Source organism: Acartia tonsa, chromosome 7 (assembly GCF_053477335.1).
Source record: "Acartia tonsa isolate MP-2025a chromosome 7, ASM5347733v1, whole genome shotgun sequence".
Lineage (NCBI taxonomy): Eukaryota > Metazoa > Arthropoda > Copepoda > Calanoida > Acartiidae > Acartia > Acartia tonsa.
Window position 1 is genome coordinate 50,026,097 of NC_137266.1, and position 25,008 is coordinate 50,051,104.

The 25,008-nt window shown below is 30.3% G+C and overlaps 1 protein-coding gene and 1 long non-coding RNA gene across 2 annotated transcripts; both read left to right on the plus strand.

The window, feature by feature from the left end:
* The first annotated feature begins 252 nt into the window (after positions 1–252).
* On the plus strand, positions 253–20,490 carry LOC145324366 (uncharacterized). Its single transcript, XM_080166970.1, has 9 exons — positions 253–292; positions 1,055–1,104; positions 11,592–11,657; positions 13,444–13,504; positions 15,426–15,505; positions 16,128–16,239; positions 16,619–16,673; positions 19,997–20,043; positions 20,418–20,490. The coding sequence occupies exons 1-9, from the start codon at positions 256–258 to the stop codon at positions 20,426–20,428; spliced, it is 519 nt and encodes a 172-aa protein (XP_080023096.1). The 5' UTR covers positions 253–255; the 3' UTR covers positions 20,429–20,490.
* Positions 20,491–20,968: 478 nt separating this feature from the next.
* LOC145323930 (uncharacterized) lies at positions 20,969–24,408 on the plus strand. Its single transcript, XR_013881141.1, has 3 exons — positions 20,969–21,115; positions 23,323–23,370; positions 24,202–24,408. It is a non-coding gene; the product is annotated as an uncharacterized LOC145323930 (long non-coding RNA).
* Positions 24,409–25,008: the final 600 nt, after the last annotated feature.

Sequence of the window (25,008 nt, forward strand, 5' to 3'; positions counted from 1 at the left end):
TATTGTCAGATGCTTAAGATCTCAGTAACTACTGAAGTTATTGGGTTCTCTAATTTAAGATTTACATAGGTCGTGGATTGTTTTAGGCTATTTATTTTCATATTTAAGTCTTTGGATGGTTTTAAGTTATGTTTCTTGCCTATTCGTGTGCCTTTTAATAAAGAGCCCCTAGATACAAGGGGCGCAGTCGTTGTATTTATATATTGTGTTTACTTATGTTTATATAAATTTTTGTATTTTTTTTACAGAATCAGAATGGGTTTAAAATTGCGGCTTGGTCTCGCATTGTCAGGTTTCATTACTTATTTTAGCAAATTGAAATTTTATATAAAAAGAAGGATGACAACACCCATAAAAGCGAAGCTCTGAAACGGTAGGACAAACAAACATTAACACTTGTATAGTGCCAGAACTGAATAAGCAGAATATAAATGTATTAGTTTGTCAAACACTTTTAAAATCACATGATCATTGTACTGACAATCTGGTAACATTTTTTGAATTTCTATGCTCTCTAAACCTTACACAACTACTACAGAAATTACAATGCAAAATTCGAAATTGATAGGACAATTATAAAGGAACAAAAAGAGCCATCCGTGACAGACGGACGGACGTAAGAACGGAGCTACCCTAATTATAGAAAAGCTTCGCTTTTAAAAATTACTTAAATTTTGAAAACTAGAAATGAATAAGAAATATGCTGTACAAAATTGGACCATGAATTTGCCTATGATTATAAACCAAATGAAACGTCATCCAAAAATATCTCTTAATTTCATCATATTTAAAACTAAATTTTGTCAGAGAGTGATGGGACAATTGGCTGTTTATTACACTTGTCCTCAAATTTTTACAATATCGTTTCAACAACTTTTGCGGCTTTTACTGAATTTAGATTGGTTGGTTTAACAAGTTAAGTATTCAAACGTATGATTTAGAGAAAGGTAATTTTTTGTGTCATTATTGGGGATGTACATCAATTTATCGGCCAATATCTTATCCCTTTAGATCCCTGTAATCATATTTTAAACTTAATTTAGTTGAATTTTAGGTCTATTGATGTCAAGTATGTTTGGAGTGGATATGTTAACTGGAATTAAGGTGAACACTTTTAATATTTTAATTAATTTTTACCAAAAAAAATCTTCAAATATTTTATAAAAAATCTAGGAATAGATTAAAATTTGATTTCTAGAAAAATTACAGTTGATAGAATTTAACAAGGATGAATGACAACATCCATAAGTAGCGAAGCACAAAAAATTGTGGATGGGAATACGTAGAAGTAGATTTAAAGTGTATTTATTAAAATCAAGAATAGATTTATTGGTGAAAATAAACACGAAACCTTGTTTTATTTTGTTTGATGAAGACAGTTAAAGTAAATTACATACTAGATTATATTACGATGGGAAAAAATATTTTAAAACTGGTAATGCAAAAAGTTTTAAAATTGGACCAAAAATACCAAAGATATGGGCAAATAGGTCAAACATATGAAAATAACCAAAGGCAGTTTGGGCGCCATAGTTTCTTTTCCTTAAACGCCAGAAATTTAATTTTAATATCTTTAACTGAAAAATTTTTGAAAATTGGACCATAAACACCAAAGATATGGGTAAAATTGTGAAAAATATAAAATTTAGCAGGTTCTAGGCTATTTTTTATATTTTCCAAATTTTCCCCATATCTTCATTAATTACGGACGGACGGACAGACGGACGGACGGACAGACGGACGGACATTGTGAATTATAGAGTAGCTTCGCTACTAATAATAGTTATTTCTTTCATCGTATTATAAACGGCTTTCCGCGGATATAGAAAGTACAATTATAAGATTAAAACTAGTTTTTTTAGCCCCGAGGTGCCGAAGGCACGTGCTAAAAAAACTGGTTAGTTGACATATAGAGCAGATGTTTAGTGGGCATAAAAAAAGGAAGAAAGAAAGATAAAAATCACTAAAATTCCTAATTTTATCTTTATAAGATTTTTAAGCATGACCGACGAACTGAAGAAAAATAAGTTGTTGACTAAATTTGTTCTTTAGAAAGGAATAACTTAAAAAAAAGGCATTAATAAAAGCGAAGCTTTTCTATAATTAGGGTCGTACCGTTCGTCCGTCCGTACGTCCGTCCGTAACGGATAGCTTTTTTCATTAATTTAGACATGTTTGAATTGTCCTATCGATTTCAAATTTTACATGGTGATTCCTTTAGTAGTTTGGTACGATTTAGAAAGCGTAGCAACTCTATAATCATTACCAAAATGTCCGTACGTCCATTTTAAACATGTTGATTTTTTTACTTTTTTAACAACAAATTTTTATGTGAACTAATCATCTGATTGATCTGATTTTTGGTACATAGATTCCTGGGACAACAAAGTATAATGTAATAAGCGAAGCAACTCTATAATCAAGTCCTAAAAATGTAAGTATGTCCATAAACATTATCCTGAATCAAGCAGTTTTTTTCAACAAATTTACTTAATATTTTGCTTTATACATTTATATTATGATTATTCAGTTCTGACACTATACAAGTGTTTATGTTCGTTTGTCCTACCGTTTCAGTGCTTCGCTTTTATGGATGTTGTCATCCTTGTTATAATTAGGGTCGGTCCGTCCATACGTCCGTCACAAACGGATAGCTTTTTTCGTTAATTTAGGCATGTTAGAATTGTCCTATCGATTTCAAACTTCCTTTAGTGATTCCTTAAGTAATAAGGTACGATTTAGAAAGCGTAGCAACTCTATAATCATAACAAGAATGTCCCTACGTCCATTTTAAACATGTTGATTTTTTTACTTTTTTAACAACAAATTTTTATTTGATCTAATCATCCGATTGATCTGATTTTTGGTATGTTGATTCCTGGGACAACAAAGTATAGTCTTATAAGCAAAGCAACTCTATAATCAAGTTCTAAAAATATAAGTATGTCCAAATACATTATCCTGTATTAAGCAGTTTTTCAACAAATTTACTTACAATTTTGCTTCGATGCTTATTTATTTATATTCTGATTATTCAGTTCAGACACTATACAAGTGTTAATGTCCGTTTGTCCTACCGTTTCAGTGCTTCGCTTTATAAATTATATAGTAACTTCGCTGATTAAAAATGTTAATGTCCAATATTATGAAACAATTCGATAAAATTAAACTAAATAAATGAATATGAGGAGTTGAATATAAACAGTACAACAGTAATGGTTGTATTAATTCTTGGATGTTACACCACATAAAGTGAAACTTGCAGCAGGCAAAAATAACGATACCACACCACCCACCTCCTTTCCAATCTATCAATAAATGAGTTCTATCTAATCAACTTGAAAAGACGACAATTTTTCCCTTGTCATAATGTCCACGTATTTTATATATCCATTATAACAGTGAAACAAAAGTATATTTATATGCGGTTCTGATGATTTGATTGCGGAAGCGATTGCACAGCAATTTAGACTTCCTACTACTTATCTGAAAATCAGCAAAGAGAGAGGGGACAATTGGCTGTTTATTACACTATTCCCCAAAGTTTTGTAATAACGTTTTCATATTCGTTGGCTTAATAGCTTTGGAGACTTTTATTAATTTTTTTTTCAACCACAATTTGTAATTTACAAAAAGGGTAATTTTGTGTGTTCTCATTGGGGATGTACATCAATCTAGCGGCCATTGTCTTATCCCTTTAGGTCCCTGCCAATATAGGCTTCCTGCTACTTATCTAAAAATAAGACAAGTACATGAAAACACAATTATCAGATATGCAACATAAAAACAAGGATAACATGACTTGGTAGGCTCTTAACTAATAAACTTGAGTAAATATTGTCTATAGAGTAGCCAGATCACTAAAATTATTTAAGTATAAAATCTACCCATATCAGATTTAACATCTACAAAAATTAAATACTACCTATTTTTATAAAAGCTTCTATGTATCGCCTAAAAAACTGGAGTGATAAACGTCGGAGTGGACATTTAACCTAATCTAACGTAATGCAAATCATCTTATAGGTTTATTTGTATACTCCTATCTTAACCTCATAGAAATACTTAACTTTATATTTTTTTAAACACGGTGGCTAATTATTGTTTGGATCTATAAATGAATATAATACACAAAACAATCAAAATAAATTTAAAGTCAGATAATTCAATTAACAAAAAAAGCTAAAATCATCTAATTTGAGTATTTTTTTGTAATAAAAGATGTAAAATATAGCAATATGGTTATAAAAATAAGGGATTTAAAGTGATAAGACAATGGCCGATAAATTGATATACATTCCCAATGATATTTATGATACCCAAAATTAACCCTTCTGTAGATTACAACTGTTGGTTGAAACTTTTGGACAGTTAACTTTATAAACCAACCAATCAAAAATTGATAAAAGTCCACAAAGTTGTTACGCCTGTAGGAATAAATAAACGTTATTATAATATTAGGAGACTAGTGTAATAAACAGGTTAATGTCTCCTCCCTCCCTGGTTATTAATCTATAATGCAAAGTAGCTGGATGTCTGTCCGTCCCTTAAGATCTCGGTAACCATTTAACCGATTGGATTCTACTCTTCAGGATATATACCTATTGGTCATATGGTGGTTTTAAGCTATTTTCTTGGGGGGTGGGACACACTAAACCCTCCAAAAATAAAAATTCCCCCCCTCCAAAAATAAAACTTCCCCCCCCCCCAAAAAAAAACTACTTGACATAAAATGGCAGCACCAGAATTTTTTAAAATTACCTTTTGTGGAATAAAAACCCTAGAGGATAGGGGCAAAGCCGCTAGTAATAATACTAAGTAGTAAAGAGTAGCTATGCTTGATCTAACCAAGAATATTCAATGTGCATATCATTTCTAATTACCATATATATGATAATGAGGATAATACCATCCATACATGATAGACAGGGAACCAAGGACGACAGCATCCATAAAAGCTAAGCTCTGAAACGGTAGGACAAACGGACATTAACACTTGTATAGTGCAAGAACTGAATAATCAGAATATAATTTATAAGAGTCAAAGCAAAATTATAAGTAAATTTGTTGAAAAACTTCTTGAAACAGGATAATGTTTTATTTTAGAATTTCTGGACATATTTAAGACTTGATTATAGGCTTACTTTGCTTATAATATTGTACTTTGTTGTCCCAGGAATCAGTATACCAAAAATCAAATCAATCGGATAATTAGATCAAATAACAATTTGTTGTTAAAAAAGTTTTAAAAAATCAATATGTGTAAAATGGACGTACGGACATTCTGGTAATGATTATAGAGTTCCTATGCTTTCTAAATCGTACCTAACCTTACTACAGGAATCACCATGCAAAGTTTGAAATTGATTGGAAAATTCTAAATTAACGAAAAAAGCTATCTGTCTCGGACGGACCCACCTTAATTATAGAAAAGCTTCGCTTTTAAAAAATCAAGTTGAATTGCTGGAAGGACAAAGTTGGTAGAGTTGACAATATTGTGTATGGTTAATCTTTTAATAAAAAGGATGACAACATCCATAAAAGCGAAGCACTGAAACGGTAGGACAATCGGACATTAACACTTGTATAGTATCTGAACTGAAAAATCGGAACATAAATGTATAAATGTCGAATCAAAATTGTAGGTAAATTTGTTGAAAAACTGCTTAAAAACAGGATAATGTTTATGGACATACTTACATTTTTTGACTTGATTATAGAGTTGCCTCGCTTATAATATTGTTCTTTGTTGTCCCAGGAATCAATATAACAAAAATCAGATCAAACGTATAATCAAAACACTTGAAAATTTGTTGTTAAAATAGTAGAAAAATCAACATGTTTAAAATGGACGTACGGACATTCTGGTAATGATTATAGAGTTGCTACGCTTTCTAAATCGTACCCAACTACTACAGGAATCATCATGCAAAGTTTGAAATCGATAGGACAATTCTAACATGCCTAAATTAACGAATAAAAGCTATCTATCTCGGACGGACGGACGTACGGACGGACGGACCGACCCTAATTATAGAAAAGCTTCGCTTTTAAAAAGTAAAGGCATCATAAATACTTCAAAATGGCAATACTAAAAGTATTGAATTTACTTCATATATTATGAAGTAATTCTCTTGTTATTAAAACTCAAGAAAATAAATAATCTATAATTCAAAGAAGCTTGATGTCTGTCCGTCCCTCAAGAACTCGGTAACCACTGAACTGATCGGATTCTACTCTTCAGGGTATATACCTATTGGTCCTGTTGTGGTTTTAAGCTATTTTCTTGGGGGGTGGGACACCCCCAACCCCCCTAAAACAAAAAAGTCCCATCAATGTTTTTAAATTTTTTTTGTTGATAAAGATGATACCAAATATTTGGTGCTGCACCACACGTACTACATTTTTTTTAATTACCTCCTGGGGCAAAGCCCCTAGAGGCTAGGAGCGAAGCTGCTAGTATCATTCATGAAGTAACACGATTTCCTCTGTATGTGTAGCCAAGGATCTAGCTAAATGCTGCAACCAATGTGATTTTACTTTGCATGCAGTGAAGTTTTGCATTGGCCCTAGGAAGGATTAAAACTATTTTATCCAATTGTATTCAAAAAGAATGTTTAAAAAGCCAAACATTTGCTCAAAATTAGGAACATTTTGACTTAATAAGCGTATTGGACTATATGCTAACATTTCGGAAAATACGCAAAAAATGACCACCTTTGTCAACGTTTTGTCTTGCTCTACTTATGGACATTATTCCTTGTTATCTGTATATTAATACACAAATTTAACTCTACTGTAAATTACAATTAAAGGTTGAAACGTTTTAACACTTAACTTAATGAACCAACAAATTAAAATTCTATAAAAGTCTTTAAAGTTGTTGAACCAACGAATAGAAAACGTTATTATAAAGACTGGTGTAATAAACAGTCCATTGTCCCCTCTCTCTGTCTGTTTATTTGTCAGCATTTTGTTGCTGCTCTACTAATGGACATAATTTCTTGTTATCTTTGTATCTTTCTCTACATGTTTGGAACTGCGTGACATTGTATATATTTTCTAGTTATTTATAAGCATAAATATGTATATATTAATAACAGCGAAGCTACTTTACACTACTTACACTGTTTGTTACACTAGTCTCCAATGATTTATAATTAAGTTTTCTAATTTATTGGCATAACAACTGTGGAAACTTTAGTGAATTTTTATTTTTTTAGTGTTTAAACGTTTCAACCTCTAATCTACTGAAGGGGTAATTTTGTGTATGATTATTATGCATGTACATTAATTTATCGGCCATTGTCTTGTCCCTTTGGATCCTAACGATTCCAGTAGAGCTAAATTTTTTTGGCCTAAAATTTTTTTTTATACACTAAGCACTGTATCACCTTATTTGTTTCTAGCTTTAGCGCCCCTAGTATCTAGAGGATCGGTATTTGGAAATGTGAGACAAAAGCCTAAAACTTCCCAATATTTTAATCTGAAATTAAAATAGCCTAAAACTAACCCTTTAACCATGTGAAGCTTCCCTAAATTTAGGAACTCAATCTGTTCTGTAGCTATTAAGATCTTAAGCTTCAAACAAAAAAAAACCTTACACTTTATTTAATGGGATTGTTCTTTTGACTTTTGTTTTTATGCGTTTATTCATTTGTATGGATATTATTATCCTTGTTTATTCTAAATATAACCATTTTTTATGCATTTATTCTGCAATACTCATTAATAGAAATAGGACACTACAACATGTCCACTTATTTTAGACAATCAAAATTATATTTAAACAAAAACAATCATTTTTGAAAGTTCAGCAGCTATTCATAAAAACATTTTTTTAAACTAAAATTTTAGCTTTTGTTATAATATATTTGTCTAGATATTTAATATTTTTTAAGCAATATATATTCTTTAAATATTTAAATTTGTCAATAAACACAATTAAGTAGAAAATTTAAGACAAATAAACCGAAATAACAGAAAGCAGAGGTGAATTCTTAAAAAAATTTGCCTCACTAAAATCAGTGAAGCTCACTAAAAAATTAGAGGGATAATTTAGCCTCACTAAAATTTTAGTGAGGCAAAAGTTTTTTTAAAGAATTCACCTCAGGACTAAAAATCAACATTTTACTTATTGGTAACTGTTTCACTATTCGTAAGATTTTGTTAGAGGAATCATCATGTAAAGTTTGAACTTGATAGGTCAACTCTAACATGTTTAACTTAACAAAAATAGCTAACCGTTACGGACGGACCGACCAAATTATAGAAAAGCTTTGCTTTTAGCAATAGATAAATAGAAATAAAAAACACTAAAAATCAAAAGTTAAAGAGTTTCCTCCTAAGGATATGTTTGATGAATAAGAATGAGCGTATGGTTGGATAGAGTTCATCATAACATTCATTAGGGCAATGTATCTTTGAAGGGAGGCAAAATTTGGGCTGTTTATTACACTAGTACCTAAATTTTAATTATGACGTTTTCTTATTCGTTGTCTAAACAACTTTGGGAACTTTTACTAAATTTTGATAGATTGGTTCAGTAAGTTGAGTGTCCAAACGTTTTAACCATTATTTGTAATCTACAAAAGAGGTAATTATGTGTATTATCATTAGGGGATGTACATTAATTTATCGGCCATTGACTTATTCCTTTAGCTCCATGCTTATTGGATCTTTGGCGATATTTACTACAATTAGATAGATATAATCTAGATTCATACTTTCTAAATCAGCCATTAGGAAATTAGTGGCGAGACAATCCGGCTATTTTATTTGTTAGAAAGTGTACAGATTTTGTTACAAAAGGGCAGTTATTTTTTTTTATTTTGTTCGCACTTCTTGGGATAATTATTTGGGTAAAAAAAACATGTAAAATTGCTTTTCTTGTATATTTTGAAGCATAATCTTATTTTTTTTTATTTAAACTATATAATCATTATTTAAGTATCTAAATCAAATTATGTCGATGCCAAAGAAGTTATACAGGGTTTTTTTAATAAGACAAAAATATTACCTAATTTAACCCACTTGCCATTGACAGAAGTTAATGATCTATATCTTAATTTCTTCATTGGGTTAGGGAGTTTTGTATAAGAAATAAATACTTGGAGATTTTCAACAAATTATGCCTTAAAAACCGGTTTTCTTAAAGTACCTATTTTTGGAAGATTTTTGGATCATGACAAATTTAAAGGGTGTGCAAAAATGCATACATTTTTAAAAATCAAATTGCGCAGCTTGTGTTATTATTAGAAAAATGCTATGAATACCGTTAGAATCGTCATAAACTCTAGTTTTTGGAAATATATGTTTCATACTTATGCTATTTGTAGTATAGAAGCTACGTTGGAAAATGTGAGAAAGGTTGAAAAGTTTTAAGTCACTTGGGACATTTTACCTCGTAGCTCCTGAACTATGCGTAGTACAGGAAAAGTTCTTTAATATCTAAAAACCTGAGTCTATGACGATTTTAACGGTGTACATAACATTTTCTACTATTAACAAAAGCTGCGCAATTTAAATTTTTAAAAAGTATGCATTTTTGCACACCTTTTAAATTTGTCATGATCCAAAAATCTTCCAAAAATAGGTACTTCGAAAAAACCGGTTTTTAAGGCATAATTGGTTGAAAATCTCTAAGTATTTATTTCTTATGCAAAACTCCCCAACCCAATGAAGAAATTAAGATATAGATCATTAACTTCTGTCAGTGGCAAGTGGGTTAAATTAAGTAATATTTTTGTCTTATTAAAAAAAACACCCTGTATTTTGATGTTAAATGTCATTACAGAGAATTAAAGCCGAAACTAATATGATTCTTCAATTACTTATATGAATATATTCTTGTTTGAAGATCAAAGCAAATAGAGACTAAATGCTTCCTAATTTAAGCTTTTTATTTTTTTTTTAATGATATAATCAACACACAAACATCCTGTTACTCTACTAAGCAATAAAAGAAAATCTAGTACATTCTATAATTGTAACATATTTGTATAATTGTAGTTAAAACTAGTTTTTGTTGTTTCTTTACAAATGACTTAAGTTTTTTATTCAATTATTGTTGCAACATTATTTTCAACACATTTTCTACAAATAACAAGGATGACAACATCAATAAAAAGAGAAGTTCTGAAACGGTAGGACAAACGAACATTAAAACACTTGTGGAGTATCAGAACTTAATAAGCAAAAGATTAAAAGTCTAAACAAATTTATAAGAAATTTTTTTGCAAAATGTAGGAAATTGTTTCAGGACATACTTTTATATTTTTAGGAATTGATTATAGAGATGCTTCACCTATACCATTGTACTTTGTATTATTAGGAATCAGTATAGTATTTCAAACCAGATGAATAGATTAATAATATCATAAGAGGAAAGTTACAAATCAGCATGTTTTAAATGGATGGACACACTTTCTGGTAACGATTTAAGAGTTGCTAAGCTTCCTAAATCGTATCTAAATATTATAGGAATCATCATGTAAAGTTTGAAATCAATAGGACAATTTTAAGATGTCTAAAATAACAAAAAAAGATAACTGTTACACAACAAAAAGCTAACCATTCAGACAGACGGACCGACCCTATTTATAGAAAAGCTTTGCTTTTAATAACCTGATAAAATGTAGTTGAAAAGGAATATAAAATAAAGATTTTCGCCCAAAAATTACTTTAATGAAGCAAGTCTTAAAATTTAATCGACTAATTAAGGAAGTATTTACCTTCAGAATTTATTTCATTTGCCAGTGATAATAGAAAATCATTACCGACTTCAGATTAGTATATCCCAGGAATCTAAAGGGATAAGACAATGGCCGATATATTGATGTACATTCCCAATGATGATACACAAAATATCCCCTTTTGTAGATTGACACTTTACTTGATGAGCCAACTGATTAAAATTCAATTTAAAAAGTCCTCAAAGTTGTTACTGGATATATTACTTGGATAATACACCGATGATTCATGTTCTCTAATAAAGTGAAACTTGTTTTTACAAAGTATATAACTTAAACATTGAAAAGCATTTTTAGAAGAAAAAAAAATTGTATAAAATATGTGATTGGGTTTATGATTACCAAATGGAGTTAGAGTAAATTAGTCTCAAACCAAAATCTAAGGACCTACAAACAAAGGTCGTGAAATTAAAGAGTTGGTCGTCTAAGTGTTACTTAATACTCTTTCGATCATTACTTCCAATCTAAAGGCACTTCCAAGCTAGACCCGTCTACCTTAGCCTTCAGAGTTATTCTTTCTCCCAAGCTAGGACTAGCTTATGGATCTTTCCTCATAAGCTATAAACAGCTACCTGACATTTGATTTATAAGTATATTTGTTTAGGATTATGTGGACACAACTGGGAACATATTGGTCGACATTGCAGACTATTCTTATTTTAGGACTATGTGGACACAACTGTGAACATTATGGTCGACATTGCAGACTATTCTTATTTTAGGATTAATTAGACCCAACTGGGAACATAATGATCGACATTGCAGACTATTCTTATTTTAGGATTATATGGACACAACTGGGAACATAATGGTCGACATTGCAGACTATTCTTATTTTAGGATTATGTAGACACAACTGGGAACATAATGGTCGACATTGCAGACGGCATTGGAATGATTTCAAAGGTAAAAACTTTTAATTTGTACTGGATACGAACCGGTTTTAAACGAAAGAAAATATAACTTTTATTTCTTAAATTTATAGTTGTAGAAATGCAATTATGTTTTTAATTTTTTTAAAAATACTATCAAATACTTTGCTAATGTAAAAGAGTCTCTAAATATGAAAATTAGAAAGATAAGAATTAACATTATTGTATGTTTTCATTGGAAGATTTTATTCTCAATTTTTTTCAGTTCGAAGATCTTTTTATCAACGTTTTTTAGTCGAATTTTTTTTAGTAGATTTTTGGGTATATTCTTTTTCTTAGCAACGCTCAATAAGGGGCGTTTCTTCGTATTTTCACAGTAGCTTTTATCCTATTTCTAGCTCCTGCGGGGCAATCATCTAACCAAATATAACCTAACCTAACCTAAAATAACCTCTGAAAAGCCATTTTGAAAATACGACGAATCGTCCTTTCATGGGCGTTTTCACGAAAGGGAATACACCCAATGATCTTTCTTAATGTTTTTTAACTCATTTAAAACCTAATCTTTTTGGAATCGTTAAAACCCCCCTCTGACAAAGAGACAACGGCCGAAAAAAAATTAGCAGAAGTCAGAAATAAGAGAAAATTAAATCAACAAATTTGTATTAATCTATCTTCTATTTACCCATCCCTCCATCACTGATAAATATAATGTTGTATAGTAGGTGATAATCTGAGTCATAAAGTTGATTGAATAAAAACATTTTCTATAATGGAAAACAAAATGATTACATCAATTTTCTTTATTAAGTTTTATGCTCTTTGCTTCACAGGTTTTATTATGTGTTTCGTTATTCAATTCTATAATAATTAAATCTATAATACAAAGTAGAACGATGTCTGTCTGTCTGTCTGTTTGTTTGTAACGAACGTTCTCGCTAACCGCTGAACTGTTATGGTTCTCTTTTACAGGGTAGCTTCTCTCTGGTCTTGGGAACGTTTTAAACTATTTCAAGGGGAGGGTACCAACACACATCAAAGATAAATCACAAAAAACGACGAAAAATTTTTGAAATTTTCTCGAAGGGAGGCGGTAGCGTAGAAACACGAACAAAAAAACAGCTGATCTTAACATAGACAAATTGTTTTTAGGATAAGATATTTAAGATTTAAAAAAAAACATTGGAAGTGCCACTAAAGGCCTCTATTGGCGTAACCGCTTGTATTAAGTAATGTATTTGGATGTATGGGCATAACATTGTATTTGTGTAATCCTGTAAGATATTGAAAGTTTTTTTTTCTTCAGGCGTTTAGAATATGATTAGGATCTTGTTGGACAGTAAAGTGATTGATTATGATAAACAAAATTACCCCTTGAGTAGATTAAAATTAATGTGGAAAAGGAAATTAATAATTTTGCAGAAAACAAAAGAGATTTTATAAAAGTACACAAAGTTTTAAAGCCATCAAATGAGATAACTAGTTTACAAAACTTTGGATACCAGCATAACTTTCAATGCAATGTCCCCTCTCTCGCTGATATTTTCCGGCCAAAGTTATTTTGTGGATAATTTTTTCCTCTACGAATTTTCATTAAGAAACATCGTTGCGAACCTGATTAATATCCACTGGATTAGAACCGGTTCTCAGCCATACTGAAAAATCATGTATCAAATCGTATTATATTCAGTTTTCTACTAATATAAAATGTACAATTATGTCTCGAGATGCTGAACAAAATTGGTTTTAATATTTTGATTTTTATATCAGCGGAAAGCTGTGTATAATACGATGCAATAAATAACTATTTATATTTTCAGGGTTTAGAATATTTAGAATCATATTTGGATCCTCAAGGGAACCCAACGCAGGAAAAACAAGGTAAAAATTAGATTTTTATCATATTAAATTTTAAAAAATCTCTAAATTAGTCAAATTTGATATTAATTTGATGGTTAGATGAGTAGCTACCCTAAGACTACAAGCATTCCGTTCGCGATTCATGAAGTTATTACGTCAAGAGTAACTTAATCCCTTAAATAGTTAGGGGATGGGGGGGGGGGGGGGGGGCTTTCATCAAACCCCGATTTCCATCAACCAATACTTCTTTTTTTTATTTTAAAAAGGTTTGTTCACACAAACTGATGGTTGAGCACTCATAAATCAAAAAAAATAAGGAGGGGAGTTGTTAAAATGAATTTGAAGATCTTTCAGAAGTTTTATGATATTAATTGGATGCCAAATACTATTTAGAATGTATTTTGAGATATTTATTTTCCTTTAGATATAAATTATAAAAGAGTGACACTCTAAATTGTTATCACCTTGTCATTTCTTGGAAACTTATTGATTTAAATCTACTTGTTATCTTGAAATCACATATATGGAAGTTGATTAAAGTCCCTCCAGAGATTTTACGATAGAATAACCAATGAGAGGCCAGCATAAATTTTACCATTGGTCAATTACAGTGTATACTGGCCTCTCATTGGCTATTCTATCGTATGACGTCATAATCTGTGGAGGGACTTTAATCACCTTCACATATTCGCTGAATTTAATACTGACATCCTCGTAATGATTTAATACATTTAAAATACTAAATTTAAAAAAAAAACAGAGTGGGTAGTTCAAATTAAATTCTTATAACACAATTTAAATCAAATTCATAAAACAGTTTTAAGAGATTATCAAAATATCACGTTTTTTATCACACTTTGATTACTTAAAACCAAAAAGTTTGAAGAAAAAATAACGTTCGAACAATGTTCTAGAAATGTAGCATTTTTTGTGATAGACAGACAGACAGACTGACAAAGAGATATACATGCATTTATAATAGAGTGCCTGCGATATCAATTTTTAGCTTATAGTTGAATTAAATCATTTAGTTATATTTAGTAAGGACATAAAGAGTTATTAAATCAGAAATACAATTAGGAACCTACAGACATGCTAACAAGAATTGTACAGACGTTATGCTAAACATAAATAATAAAGTACATGTTAATAATTGTACATTATGATTGTTAGTATTAAATTTGTAAGTGCTCTAAAAATATAATTAAGCAAGCTTACTTTAAAATTGTTTAGTCAATTAGTATAAGAGCAACTGTTACAGTACATTTAAATGGAATTGTTTCTTAAACCTTTTTTGTTTGAGATGATAATAACTTCCGCTAGGAGAAGCAAACAGATTTTGGCAGTAGGAAAATTGAAGACAAAGAAAGTCCCTCAATGACGTCTTAAAAATGAAGGATGAGGAGTAGGAAAGAAAACCCCTAAAAAAGATATGGATAATTCCTTGTTTTTATGACGTAACATGCAGATTATTTTAGGGACTTTCTTGATCTTCAGGAAAATTGGACGCTAAACTTTTATTTTTCATGGAGGAAGTAAATTTAGTTTTCGAGGGGATGGTAATTTTTACAACATCCCAAGACATAAATAAATCAATACAAAGTGTCTAGTCGATCCCACAAATCTTCCTACCCCGTTCTTTGAAATTAGAGGATAGGTTTTTTTTAGCTGTCTGTTTATTACTTCAGTTTGGTCAGGTTAGGCTAGGTTATGCTGGGTTCTGGCGAAGAAGTTAGCAATAGAAAAAAGCTACCCTACCTTATTTTCTATCTATTTCAAAAATAGAAAAGGGGTTAGGTTTTTCATTATTGAATAGGCACTGTAAGTGAAACCAACTAAAAAATCTAGATTGAAAAGCACTAATAATAACTAATTTTCCAGATATTTTGGTCGAGACCAAAAAAATGTTCAAATTATTATGTAAATATAAAAAAATTTCTAGGAACTGCAGACAACACCCCTCCTCCAGGTGGCACAATTGAACAGCCTGTGGGTCAACCTCCCATTCCTACAGTATTCCAGGTAAAAATATCCAGAAATTGCAGACAACACCCCTCCTCCAGGTGGCACAAATGAACAGCCTGTGGGTCAGCCTCCTATTCCTACAGTTTTTAGGTAAAATTATCTAAGCACTGCTGGAAACACACCACCTCCAGGTGGCACAGTTAAACAGTTTGCGGGTCAACCTCCTAATCTTACAGTATTCCAGGTAAATATGTAGGAACTGCAGGCAACACCCCTGCTCCTGGTGGCACAGCTGAATAGCTTGTGGGTCAACCTCTGATTACTATAGTATTTCAGGTATATATCAATTTGTAATCTGGAAGGGAGGAGACATATAGAAGTAAATTATACTAATAACCATTTTTTAAAATTGTTCTTATTAGTTAGCATTTTTTTATTAAATCTTGATTGGTTGATTAAAATTAGCATTGTCCAAAGTTACAACAAATAATATTAATCTTTACCTATCTCTCAGTCTCCCTATTTATCTAATTCAGTTTTAAATCCATCTATATATAAATGTGTCTGTCAAAATATATATTTATCTACTTATCTCCTTATTTACCTATCTATCTACTCTATAGGCAGAACAAAATATTGTCTATCCATCTACCTATATATCTATCTATCTATTATATAGACAGAGGAATTAGACCCTGAACAGCCAGCAGTGCTATGCCAAGGAAGCAAATGTTACCCCTATGATCCAAACAAAGTTAAAAATCCTAAATTAACATTAGAAGCAAGACCAGGTATTTCTTATCTTTTTTAACCATCAGAAGAACCAAATATTAACTGATAAAGATTTGTATTTTAATTTTATTAATCAAAGATAGTCGGCTGCATTTTTTGGTGAGTATTTAAGCATCTAATCTTAGACTCACTTTGTCTGTTTGTCCATAATACGTCTTAGTTTATCTGTTTGTTTGGCTTTTCCTTATTAAATCGTTAGGATCATACGAAAAAAAGTGGCGGGTTTAGTCGTTTTTTCACATTTACCTAACCTAACCTAAAATGACCTATCAAAAGCTACTGTTAAAATACAACGAAACCTGTTACATCGTTTTCTTTCCATGATCCAAACATTATTTTATATGTGCTTAGCTTCTTAATGTTGTCATCCTTGTTTAGGAATGATTCTCACTCCCCAACAGCCGGAAAAATCAGAGAAATCCTCGAAATTCAGGTGCACATCAGAGATTTAAAGCGATAAGACAATGGCAGATAAATTGATGTACATTTATAATAATGTACATAAAATAACCCCTTCTGTAGCGTTATTTACTGGTAGAAACGTTTGAACACTCAACTAAATAAACCAGCCAATCAAAATTCACTAGTGTCCCCTTAGTTGTTAGGCCAACGAATAAAAAAAAACGTTATTATAAAACTTTGGTGGCTAGTGTAATAAATAGCCCATTGTCCCCTCTCCTCTATAAGTACACATGCAAAATCTAATTACATTGGAGCGATTAAACTTAAAAGTAGAAAATATTTGTCGAATTTATGCAAATTAGAATGGTACAAAAAAATCTTTTTTTAAAATAAAGAAATTTTACACATTTAGTGTTTATATAAGTGTGTCTCTTCTATAGTAAAGCTTCTTATAGGTCCAGAGAAGATTTATAACTATTTTGGTTAGGGTACCTTTACTATCCTTAGAGGAATTTCCGCTGAAAAAAATACAACCCCCAACAAAACAAAATAAAATTACTGTCTCATTTTTAAACTAAAATTTAAAGAGGCGTGGTTGGCTAACCTTTAACCCCCTTCCCTTAAATGTCCCTAGAGGCATAGGCGCTAGTTTTTTTTAAATGAACAATGTGCCATTTGTGAAGTAAGTGATATTTTTAATAGACGAATTAAACACTTTTTAAAGAAGGTGTATCAACTTTTTTTTTATGGCTAGCCGGTTCTTTTAGTAAGTAGTAGATGTAAAATTTTTCATAGAATTCAGATATGCAATCGTTTTTTTTGTAGACCTCTTATTTTTTAAGTAATTTAAGTTTTTTTAAAAAATAATTAAGTCGGTTTTAAGGTACTAAAACGCAACAAAATAAAAGAAGAAAATGGCCAGTAAGAACAAAAATAGTAAGATCTTTAATTTGACACCTTACTTTTAAAATTCTGTTGAGTAATTATTGAAAAAATCTATTTTTTTAACCTCGGTTTAATAAAAACTTTAGACCTAAATATTTTCTCAAACAGACATAAAAAACATGGGTTCATATATACCTTTAGAATCAGAAAAATATTACGAATCCATTGTAAGCAAAATTGAAAAAAAGTAAAAAAATTAAAAAATATAAAATTTGCCAATTGTATTTTTTGTTCTGGCAACAATATCGTCTTCCCTTTTTTACCCCCTCTTTACCCCCTCTATACCCCCTTCCCATTTTTATACCCAATTCAAAAGTTAAGACATTGTCTGTACAATATAATATGATATTTTCATATAATTCCTTTTATTGTAGTTTATATACTATATTGTAAACTTTTTTTTTCAATTTTGCTTACAATGGATTCGTAATATTTTTCTGATTCTAAAGGTATATATGAACCCATATTTTTTTACTTGTGAAATGATAAAATTGAGTTCAAAGTTTTTATTCTCGTGGGTTTAAAAAAATCGATTTTTTCAATAATTACCTGACAGAATTGAAAAAGTAAGGTGTCAAATTAAAGATCTTACTATTTTTGTTCATAATGGCCATTTTCTTTCTTTTTTTTGTTGCATTTTAGTACCTTAAAATCGACTTAATTTTTTTTTTTTAAACTTAAATTACTTAAAAAGGTCTAAAAAAAACCGATTGCATATCTGAATTCTATGAAAAATTTTACATCTACTACTTACTAAAAGGACCGGCTAGCTATAAAAAAAAGTTGATACAACTTCTTTAACAAGGATGACAACATCCATAAAAGCGAAGCACTGAAACGGGAGGACAAACGGACATTAACACTTGTATAGTGTTAGAACTTAATTATCATAATATAAATTTTAAGAGTCAAAGCAAAATTGTAAGTAAATTTGTTGTAAAACTGCTTGATACAGGATAATTTTTATGGACATACTTACATTTTTAGGGCTTGATTATAGAGTTGCTTCACTTATTACATTATACTTTGTTGTCCCAGGAATCAATATACCAAAAATCAGATCAATCCGATGATTTGATCACATAAAAATTTGTTGTTAAAAAAGTAAAAAAATCAACATGTTTAAAATGGACGTACGGACATTTTGGTAATGATTATAGAGTTGCTACGCTTTCTAAATCGTACCTAACTACTAAACGAATCACCATGCAAAATTTGAAATCGATAGGACAATTCTAACATGCCTAAATTAACGGAAAAAGCTATCCGTTACGGACGTACGGACGGACCGACCCTAATTATAGAAAAGCTTCGCTTTTAAAAATCAAAAAAAAAATAAATGCCAATACAAATATTATTGTAAAACAATATAGGGGGAAGGAATTAAATAACTGTATGTCCCCAGCCCGTGGACATTCAATTAGATCTTTGATTATCAGCCAATAGTATCATAAATATTAACACAATCAAGTCGCTACAATAGAACATTAAGCAATTCGCTAGCAGACGAAAAAGGTCCTCAAGACTGGCGCCAGGTATTTGTCTTGGTTATACATCTATACTTATACATTTATTATCATAATATTCTGAAAAAACTTTTTATGACATTCTAACGTGAAAAGTATAAAAAGAACATTTAAATTCTATATGAAAAATTGAAAATGCATCCTTTGATCAAATTCAATTAAAACTTTAAAAGATTTTCCAAAGTTTAAAGTTTAAACATCAAAATTGTTAATATTAGTTTAAATACTTTTGTCCCCGAATTTTTTGTCAATAAAACATTTGAAAGGATATTGTATTTTTTTTTTGGAAATGTACAGTTTGTCGTTCATCGTTTTGGCAAAGTTATACAGGGTGTTTCAAGAGAAATGACATTTTTTAAATCTTGATTATTCATGGAAAATAAAACAATTATATAAAATGCTTTATATATTTGGAAAACACATTGTGGGGCATTTATGTTTCAAATATTAAAAAAATATTATTATTTCAACAAATTATTCCCTAAAAACCTGTTTTTCCAAAGGCCTTTTTTCAAAGATTTATGGAAAAAAAACAAAGAAACGCCACTTAAGGAGCGTTGCCACGAAAGGGACTATACCCGTTTGTTATTCTTACTTATGGGCCAAGAAATCACCCTAAGTTTAAAATAATGAAGATGATTAAAGTCCCAGTATACACTGTAATTGACCAATGGTAGAATTTATGCTGGCCTCTTATTGGTTATTCTATCGTATGACGTCATAATCTGTGGAGAGACTTGAATCATCTTCTAACATAATAGCAGTAGAAAAGAAACCATTTTGAAAGACTTTCATTTTATTGCATGTGGTTTGGGCATAGGTTCGAACCCACTTCCTATCAATTTTTGTTTATCAAATGTAACCAAGAAACATTTATTTTTAGGAAGGGAAAAACTGAAGATTTATCAAAGAAACAAAATCATAAACAAGGTAAAGTTTAAAATTCATTAAGTACAACATTTAAAAGTTTGTCTATACCAATAAGTTGTATCTTCCAAATAGGTTAAAGAAATAATTTATAAGAAAGGAAAACTCTCATTTAATACCAATATTTGTGACAACTTTTGTTTTATAAATTCTTTCAATTTTTAACAACTATACAAAAACCCCTCCCCTCTCAGAGAGAATCGAACCCGCTACATATAGATGAGGTAAGCAACATTCCGCAATACAATATATTATCATCATAAATGTCTTTAAGATAAGCTACCAAAAATAGATTATCCAAACAAATATATTTTAATCTTTATTGGCTTGTGGTTATTTAAATTTTAATATCAAAGTTTTTGATAACTTTATTTTAGCTAGGTCCTAACATAGTTAAAGAAAGCGATGAAACAAGAACAAAATCTACCAAACAATCACAACCAACAATAAAAGGGACACTTAATTTTATTAATTATTTTAGTATATATTTACGTCAGCAAATATGACAATATCCATAACGGTTGTACAAACGAACATTATTACTATTGAAGTGCCAGAAGTATAAGTAAAATAAAATTTTGAGTAAATTTGTTGCATAACTGCTTAGATACAGAATACTGTTTAAGAACGTACTTACATATTTAGGACTTATTTTCTCATAGATAATTGTGCTTTGTTGTTCTAAAAATCAGATGAATAGGATAATTACAATAGAACTTAAAAATTGTTTTTTTAAACAGTTAAAAATCAACATGTTTTAAATGGACGATTTCTAAATCGTACCTACTTACTCCAGAAATCACTTTGCAAAGTCTGAAATAGATAGGACAATTCTCACATGCCTAAATCTACGATAAGAGCTTAAGTCATTACTTAAGAAAATCTTAAGTCATTCAATTAAATAGTATCAAGTGTGTTTTTGAACAGTAATAGAACCATTAGAGGAGCCCTTACCCCCCAACCCAACAGTAGCTGAAGAAGCCTCTGAAAATGTTGTAAATATGGATACTGATACTCAACCTACCACTGCAAATGATTCTGTTACAAGTGCCAAGAAGATTATCACTGCATCTAGGCATCTTTTAAAATCAGATTGTTAATTCAACAGATTTGCTAAATCTTTTGTATTTAGATCTCAAAAACTACTGAAAGAAAAAAGTTTTTAATTGTTAGGGAATCTTTGAATTGTTAATGACGGGTTAAATATTTTTGTTCTTTACCTGGATGACCCTACCAGGTTTTCTGGTATCCTGTGCCCACCAGGATGGAGATATTCAAAAAATTCCAACTCTCAGTTATGTGTCATGCCCATACTTAAAAAGTCACGCAGTTTGGGCTCTTTATCTTACACACACAGAAAATGAGTTAGAAAAAACCGGAGGGGGGGAAGGGCTTTCAAGGACCCCCCCCCCCAACCGTTAAGGGTTAAATATATTTCTGATGAAGAGCAGATGGTTTATTTTATTTTTAGCTTCAAAACATTAGTATAACTCATTCTGCTAACTTTATTTAACTTATAATAAAAGAAGTACTTCATACAAACTTAATAGGTTTAGATACTAAGCACTTTATAGTTCTTAGAAAAAAAGATGATTCATTTAAAAACTAGTTTCTGAAAAATTCCTAATGACTCTTTTTTAGACACTATAAAGACCATTTTTTATACCATTTATTAAGCAGGCTGCAATATAAAAGCAAAGTCATGATTGACCATCAAAACGTTATGCAGCATAGTTTTATATATCTTGTTCCTTTTTTCCTGAAGCTATATATACAAGAATTAGGAGAGAGGGGACAATGGGCTGTTTATTACACTAGTCCCCAATGTTTTTGATAACGTTTTCTTATTCGTTGACATAATAACTTTGGGGACTTTTAATGAATTTTGATTATTTGATTCATTAAGTTGTGTGTCCAAACATTTCAACCAATTATTATAATCTGAAGAAGAGGGAATTTTGTGTATCATCATTGGGGATGTACAGCAATTTATCTGCTTTTGTCTTATCCCTTTAAATCCCTGATATATATAACTAGATTTTAAAATTTTCACATAAGTGATAAACCTCAACAAAGAGTAAACTTTAATTGAAATATTTTTAAAAATTAAATTAATCTTTAAAGTTTTATAGACAAATTAATTGATCTAACAAAAGGGAATAATTTGTTTCGAAAATTTTCCGTAAAATTGTGTGTTATATTTTAGTCAAATGCGCTTATTAAGTCAAGGTGTTTTTAATATTTGCCATTTTCTATATGTATATAAATTTGGTCATAAATAGGAACAATTTGACTAAGTTGCAACTTTACGGAAAATATGCGAATAATGAAACCCTTTTACATTATTGTATGTAATGTTTATCAGTCTTATGAACCTATTACTAAACTAATTGTGTTTATATAGTAAAACCTAATTAAATTGATATAGAATACTTATCCCTATATTCTAATGAAAATAAACTCATCAAACTTAGGCGGAGTCAATTTTTAATTTTGATATTAATATCAGAGAAAAAGTTATTAAAGGAAAAATATTTTGAAACGTTCAAAAAAAGTTCTTTACGTTCTATTGTATACTATAACAGTAACAAGCCCTTTTCACTCCACATGGGGAGCATAGGCCGCTGACAATTTGTCAGTGTTTCTGTAACAATGTGGCTATTTATGTATATGGGATAGGATTGTCAGCCCTAAGCCCTATGATTGCGGTGTAAAGCATCCATTCGCCCATCAGACAACCAACCCTTTGATTGCACGACCTTTGTCTGAGAAGTCCTAGGAACCATTTATAACGTCTTTAGTTATGACGCGGTGAAATTCGAACCTATCACCTTCCCGACGACGAGCCGATACGCTACGTGTTGAGCCACGGTCGCGGGTATACTATGATAAAAGTTGCTTGATAAAATGAAAATATTTAAATTCAGATGCCTAATATCTTTTTTCCCTGTAATAATTTGCAGGGACCTATGGCCAATAAATTTATGTACATCTCCATTGATGTTACACAAAAATACCTATTCTGTAGATTAGTGGTTAATATTTAGACACGTAATAAACCAACCAATCCAAATTCAATACACCTCAAAGTTGTTGAGCCAACGAATAAGAAAACGAAATCATGAAAGGTTGAGGACTAGTGTAATAAACAGCCCATTGTCCCTGTAAAATATGCATAATCTGATTATTTTGAAATTATTTTATGAGCCTTACTTGAGCCATTGTCTTATCCCTTTATATCCCTGAATAATTTGCCTAATCTGATTTTGAAATTATTTTAAGAGGATTACTTGACAACTTGAGCAAACTTCTAGTTAGACTTGTCAACAGGTAATATATAGATAGATAGATATATAGATAGATAGATAGATAGTTAGATAGATAGATAAATAGATAGATAGATAGATAGATAGATAGATAGATAGATAGATATATAGATATATAGATAGATAGATAGATAGATAGATAGATAGATAAATAGATAGATAGATAGATAGATAGATATATAGAAATATAGATAGATAAATAGATAGATATATAGATAAATAGATAGATAGATAGATAGATAGATAGATAAATAGATAGATAAATAAATAGATAGATTAAAACCACTTATGTAGATCTTTTAAAATTCTTTTTGACAATCCTACCTTTTATCCATATCCTTGATTATACAATGAACTATTCTTCTGTATTTTTGTATATTCAAGTAAAACAATAGGGGAAGAGTTTAAATAATTGTATATCTCTACCCCCTTAGACCCTGTGCCGACTTTCATTTGCTGTCTTTAAATATCGGCCAATAGCATCGTAAATATTAACACATTTAGATCGCTACAAAAGGGCAGAAAGCAGTTTGTTAGCAGACAAAAAAAAGGTCCCCAAGACAGATCTATTTAGTTGTCTGGGTTATATACATCTAGATCCATACTGTTACATTTATCCAGAGGCAAGGGAAAGTGATTCTGACAAACATTCTAAGAGAAATTTTCCCCATGAACCTCTTCCATTATTTATCCCCCTTCTTATACACTTCCCTTCTGTTACATAAAAAAGTTTTACGCCAAAAACATATTAGTTTTTAATTTCAAATGTAAGTAACTGGCTGAATCACAGCCCCTGCATTTAATATTAAAATGTTAATAATTTTTATTATTTCAGAATGTTTCCCTGGAACAGACGAGCACGTCGCCGCCTTTCTGGAGATGATGATGAACTATAATTGATTTTTAAAAGTGAAAATAAGAGGACTAGGCTTGATCAACACAGATATTCTACATTCAATTTTGATAACAAGTGGTTTGAGAAACAAAAAAACTATAAGAAATCTGCCTTAGAACAATATTTTTCATTAAAAAGTATATAAAATATCTAAAATGGTTCTTGATAAATATCTTGAGAGTGACTAACATAAATAAAAGTTGTGTTAAAAGTGATATAATAGATATTTGTTTTAGGTTCGTGCTTAAACCGTTGTTTAGTTATGATTTTCATGACATACTACTTATATTTTACATTTTAAATTGGATATAAAGGCCACATTGTTACTCGAATTAATAATTAATTATTTTCTACAATTTACTGGTAAAACTAAAATTTCTTACTATCATGAAGGAAAAGAATAGTTACAGTTCTATTAAACTGCATCCCTTACTTCTTCTAGATATGTGCCAAAATGCAAATTATTACATAATATATATCAATTAGGGGAAAATTAATAAATCGTCCATAGTTGTATCCTTATATCTTTGATTTTTTAGCAAATAGCTTTAAGATGAAAGAAAACATTTGATATAAACCATTCATTCATTTGTAAAAATAAATTTTCAGTGTGTTTTCACTTCTGCAAATGCTTCATAAATGCCAATTAAAACTACAGTAAAATTGCTGAAAGAGAGAGAGGAGACAATGGGATGTTTATTAAACTAGAGCCAAACATTTTAAACAACACTTCTTATTCGCTTGCTT

Coding starts and splice junctions, on each gene's coding strand:
- LOC145324366 (XM_080166970.1), top strand. CDS start 256: ATGGGTTTAAAATTGCGGCTTGGTCTCGCATTGTCAG. Junction 1,105..11,591: donor ATATGTTAACTGGAATTAAG/GTGAACACTTTT, acceptor TTCTTATTTTAG/GATTATGTAGACACAACTGG. Junction 16,240..16,618: donor AACATTAGAAGCAAGACCAG/GTATTTCTTATC, acceptor ATCCTTGTTTAG/GAATGATTCTCACTCCCCAA.